The following is a 5747-nucleotide window of genomic DNA, read 5'->3' on the forward strand; positions in this document are numbered from 1 at the left end:
TACAAAGCGTAGCTTAGTGGCAAATGCCTAATAAAGAACCGGACCCGCATTAGTTCTCCTTTTTAAACACTATAACTCCCCGCATTTTAAAATATGCGAATAAACGCATTCTCCCTTTTAAACACTATAACGCCCAGTTAATTCTAGGACTATGATTAACTTTTGACAAATAGAGGTGCCCATGCCTCTTGACTCATGAGCAAAATGAAACGGTTAAGGAAAAATGAGGCCACGTATTTTCCTTTTCGGTGTTAAGGGGCTATGTACGTTTAGAAAGTGACATTCAATATTGAATTGAACTAAAATGTACTGAGATATAAACCTTACACAAGTATAATATAACGTAAGACTTCACATGATCAAACACGATTGTACATTTTCGTCGCTGAAAACCAGAGAGGGATAGTTACGTTGGGCTGAATATTGAGGAGGGTAACAACTAACAACTAATTATTGTGTTTCCATTACTATCTTCGTTCTTCTTGTTATTGTTTTCCTTGTTTTTATTAGCTTTGCCTTTCTCTGTGTGTTTGACTTAGAAGCTCTACATGTCTCCCAAGCTTTTTCTTGATCTTCTCCACGAGTTCTGGAGGATTCATGGCTCCTCGTACCACCACCGTTGACTTTGATTGGTCTGGTTCCACCGTTTGAACACCTTTTAATTTGTCAAATAACATACATGTTTATAAGTCTAGTGATATTGCCTCAAACAGGACATTGTATAATAAATCGTTTGGACGGAACACAAATAGTTAAACTTGTTAATATTAATTTCTCTTGTATATATCTATTTTCTCTGTACATATATATATTGATTGCCTTTTATTTTCTCAATGCCTCTTTTGATTTCACTATGCATGTTCAACTTTAAGGTTGCAGTTTTGATCTGCGGAGTACTCTGAAATCAAACACACAAGCAAATGATTAAGGATGCTGGTTACTTTTTTCTTTGGTTGTGACTCCTTCTGATCTTGATTAGGGTTAGGTTTTGGGGAAATCAGTTCAACATTTTTACTGAATTTTTTTTTGCACTCTTCGTAATATCTTCATCGGATCATCAAATTTCCCGGACACAACGACTTTATTGTCTTCAATCTCTGCCTTAATTAACTTGCTCAACCTCCTCAAAACAATAAGATCAACACTTTCCCATTCTTGAGTGAGAAAGAAACGATAAAATCTTATTTTGATAGAAAAGTACTAACTATAAATCAAGATAGAAATATAATAATACATTGAAACTTGATACATTCTATGGATGGTTTGAGTTTTAGTTTGAAAGTACCATCATATCTCTCCAAACAACGGGAAACTTGTGAAGAGCACCCTTCACAATGCAGGTAAACCTTCAAAGCTATTTCTTTACATCGATTCTTCTTCTCAGACTTGTTGTCTGATTCTCCATTTTGCTTGTTTTTGGTACAAATAAAATATAAGCTTGCGTAATAGAGTTAGGCAAGAAAAATCACCTAAATGGCACATACCTTTCCCATATCAATGTTTACTTCTTTGTAAAACAAGCAGTGTTCTAAAATACGGTCTAAGCGCCTGCATATGTGGCGTTTAGGCGCTATACGGTAACCGACCGTATTGTTTCATGTTATACAATATTTTATACGGATTTATATAATTCGGGCGAATAATAGCGTTTAGTCGGACATTATGTTTAGGTGGACATTATGCGGTCTACGCAGACGCCTAGGCGGATTTTAAGCATTAATATTTAAAAAAAAATAAACTATTAATATTTTTATCATATTTTATTAATGTTATTATTTATATTACTTTTACTTATTTTATGTATTTATATGATTGTAGATATTAGTATAATTGTTACAAAATCATTTTAAATTTATCACCTTTATATATTTAAAATGACTTTAATTTTTACAATTTAAAACTATCTATATATGTTAAAATATATACTTATACATAAAATTGGATTTAAAATATATTTATGCTCAGTTTTTTCAAAAATAATGTATATATATTTATCTTATACTTATATTTCATGTAAAACTATATATCCGTATATACCCGTTTAGGCGCTATACATTTTATACGGCTAGGTAAAACTATACGGCCAGGCGCTATACAATTATCTAACCCGTAATGAACTCCTAGCGCATTTTAAAACACTGAAAACAATCAACGAAGAAGTTAAACAGTGAGACTCTAATGTATACAAGGTCAGCAGAAAAGTTTAACGATTAATTAGTCATTTTGTAACATCCACAAAATTATTTGTTCCTCTGTTTGCATGATCCTACTTATTTAGTCAATAATAGGATTTAATCAAGTATATAATGACCCATTAATTTAGTCCCATTAATTTAGTCATTATATATTGGCAATATCGTATTAATTATGAATAGCTACAAATATTAGAGCCAGGATTGCAGTTTTCTTTTTCTCGCAGAATTTAATTTACACGAGGATCTCCCATTGTGTATATATGTACTATTGAATATTTCCAGTAACAGATATGTATCCTTTATAAAACTCAAGCTTGCTAAAAGGATAATGAACACTGATTAGCATTTGATAATAATAAAAACGGTTACATCGGAGTATAGCAAGATTTTGTTTTAGGATCCCAAATAGAAGGAATCAAGAACTTCAAGTGGTTGATCCCGTGTGAATTGAAGGCTCCACCAGTAAGCGGGTCAACCCGGATTCTTCCTGTAAAACCTGGAAAAGCTCCGGACCCGAAAACCCTAAAGCACTTGGTTGCAGGGTCCACGATATATATAGAAGAGGTGTGGTTCCCGTCGGTGCTGTAGGGTGGCTCGGATTTGAACAATGATTCGGTTATAGCTGGATTAGTGGCGACGTCGGCTAAACCGGTGGCTAGCTGAATAATCAATGCATCGGCTCCTATTTCACCACTTGGTGGCTGATAGGTCATGCCATGTGGGCCTTTGTTGGCAATGTGGAAAGGCCAAGCGCACTCTCCAGGACATTGCACCTCCGGGTCGCTCACCATTACGTACGGTTGTTTCTTTTCTTGACCTAAATGGCATTTACTTTATCACGTCAAATTGTTTTTTATTTTTGTTTAAAAATAATAATATTTTCAAGGGTCAAACAAATTAATTCTCCAATATAATGGGGAGAAAATGAAACCTTTGATATTACTCTTGATGGTAAGACCGTATTCTTGGCAAGTTCCATTACAAAACCCTACGTGGTGAGCCCTAACTTGTGACGAAAGTAATACCACGGGCACCACTTTCGACATGTTTCCGACGGCTGTCTCAACCAATTTCTCACCATTATCTATTGTCAAATCCTTTCCAAACATCATCTTCTCATCTACATAACTCCTGACAACCTTCACCTTAATCCTCGGAGCTACGGTTTTGCTGCTACTCTTCTGTCGGTAAATCTCCTTGACCTCGTACCTCTCTTGATAACCCTCCACCACTTTCCACCACGCTGATACCTTGGGATCAAGACCTTCCTTGGCGTCAAAGTTAAGCGATTCTATAAAATCACGAACCCTCTCTTTTTGGACGGGGGTGAATTGTCCGTACCATAGTAAAGAGAGGTTTAAGGTTCCGTCTGGGATTTGAGAAGGTGACTCACGAGAAAAACAGAGAGGCGAGAAGAGGAGGAAGGTAATGACGAATAAGGAGGAAGAAGAAGAAGACGCCATTACCACCACGTTGAGAACTTTTTTTTTTCTTTTCTTGTGTCCTTGGATTGGGTTTTCTTAGGTTTTTACTTTTACAGGAAGCAAATAAATTTATTATTTAAGCTATTTTTTGACATCAAAAGGTGGTTTCTTGTTCTTCTGGATAATCGTCAATGATGCAAAAAGAGCTATTTTCAACGAAGGTGACTATTTTAAGATGGGTGGTGAAACTTCCAACACTCTATTAACACGTAATGATAATGACTGATGACCATATCTAACCGAACCAAACAAAACGCCAATAGAGTTCACAAGAATAGCAAAAATGAATGTCAAATATTTAAAAACATTTTACCTTGTGAAATTACATCAAAAAAAATATTTGAAAACATCACAAAAGGAAGTAGCTGCATGCTTTATGCATGGCCAACCCTGAGACATATGGCGAACGTATGACACAATTACTGAATAAAAGCTGGATCCATACATGCATGCTATATGTTTTGGATAGTTTGGGTCTGGATGATCTATATATAATATCAACCGTGAGCTCTGAGAGTGGAAGGTAAGCTGGGCTTCAAAATCTTCACCTGAAATTGGGCTTTAGTCATAGGCCCAACTTTGGTTTTGTCAGCTTGAGATGATCCTCAGTGTTTTGGTCTTTATAAACGCGACACTGTTTGGAACCTGAAGAAATGCCAGATCACTGAAGCCGACCCGTTTACCTATTCGGATCCGCTTAGATCTTGCCAGTCTGGATGTCGTAGGTTTCGAGTTTCGAACCAAGGGGAAGAAAAAAGGTTCTTCTTTCTTTGCCTTTTTCGATGCCACTTGGGGACTTCTTCTCGATTGAAGCGAAGCATCTTGGCTCATGTGCTTTTTGACACAGACAATCACGTGCCTCTTCCCAAAGGAGAAATGTTATGTACAAATAAAAAAGAGTAATCTGATAAAGTATGTAATAAAAACAACCATTCGATAGTAGACAATTATACTGTTAGTTCTCTCGTTTTTTTTTCTTTACTGTTAGTTCAATAGTTCATGTTAATTAGACCAGTAATACAATGTCGTATGGTCTTTAATATTTTTTCCTTTCTAAATTGTATTGAAAAAAAAAAATATATATATATATATATATATATTTTATTTTAAGTATTGGCCTTCCACAATCCATAGCGGCAAGCAGTAGCATAGCGAAAGGCAGAAGAAAAAACGTTAAAATAATAGCGGCCGGATCCAATAATTCAACGCGAGTGAAGAGTGCCAAGTATTTTAGCTGTGTTAAAAATATGAGAGAAGTGTTGTTGTGAAAGTTGTGTCTTTCTCATTAGCTCTCACTATCAATATATAGTGGAGGTTCCAAGGGTTTACAACAAGGAGAGTATCTACACATTTATTACATATTGACCACAAATATCTAGACTTGGTCAAAGCTCATAAATGCTCCGGTTGAATGAGTCTTCATCTTGACTAGTCTTGGACGGATGAGACAAACCGGAGACGGGTGTAGACGGACCGGATAGTCTGGTCGGATGTAAACCTCCTTGATGGTTAATGGCAATCCACATATCCATATCATGGATTTATAACACTCCCCCTTGGATGCCATAACCATATCGGGCTTGTAATGTGCTAACGTTGCCTCATTAAAACCTCTCCCGGAAAACCCAAAACCCAATGTGGTAAAAAAGGGAAACCAAGGACAGGAAAAAGAGTACAACACACATTACTCCCCCTGATTTGGACATCACTGAAGGTCCTTGAGTCTTCGCATGCCAATCTGCTGCGTAAGCTTCCTGAATGTGCTGGTGGGAAGTGACTTGGTGAAGAGGTCGGCTGAGTTCTCACTTGACCGGATTTGAGTGACGCTGACCTCCTTGGCTTTCTGCAACTCATGTGTGAAGAAGAACTTGGGTAGTATATGTTTGGTTCGGTCACCTTTGATATACCCATCTTTGAGTTGAGCAATGCAGGCTGCATTATCCTCATATATGATGGTCGGACCATTGTCCTCGACCATTCCACTATCTGATCGGATGTGTTGAGTCATAGACCTCAACCATACACACTCACGACTTGCCTCATGCATGGCTAAGATTTCTGAGTGATT

General features: G+C 36.8%; 1 protein-coding gene and 1 pseudogene across 1 annotated transcript; both read right to left on the reverse strand.

Moving 5' to 3' along the window:
- Nucleotides 1–351: 351 nt before the first annotated feature.
- Nucleotides 352–1493, reverse strand: LOC106330113 (annotated as a pseudogene).
- Nucleotides 1494–2479: 986 nt separating this feature from the next.
- On the reverse strand, nucleotides 2480–3710 carry LOC106333729 (protein EXORDIUM-like 6). The gene is made up of 2 exons (XM_013772149.1): nucleotides 3127–3710; nucleotides 2480–3012 (listed from the first exon to the last, which is right to left on the reverse strand). The coding sequence occupies exons 1-2, from the start codon at nucleotides 3656–3658 to the stop codon at nucleotides 2561–2563; spliced, it is 984 nt and encodes a 327-aa protein (XP_013627603.1). The 5' UTR covers nucleotides 3659–3710; the 3' UTR covers nucleotides 2480–2560.
- Nucleotides 3711–5747: the final 2037 nt, after the last annotated feature.

This window comes from Brassica oleracea, chromosome C3 (genome assembly GCF_000695525.1).
Source record: "Brassica oleracea var. oleracea cultivar TO1000 chromosome C3, BOL, whole genome shotgun sequence".
In the NCBI taxonomy this organism is placed as follows: domain Eukaryota; kingdom Viridiplantae; phylum Streptophyta; class Magnoliopsida; order Brassicales; family Brassicaceae; genus Brassica; species Brassica oleracea.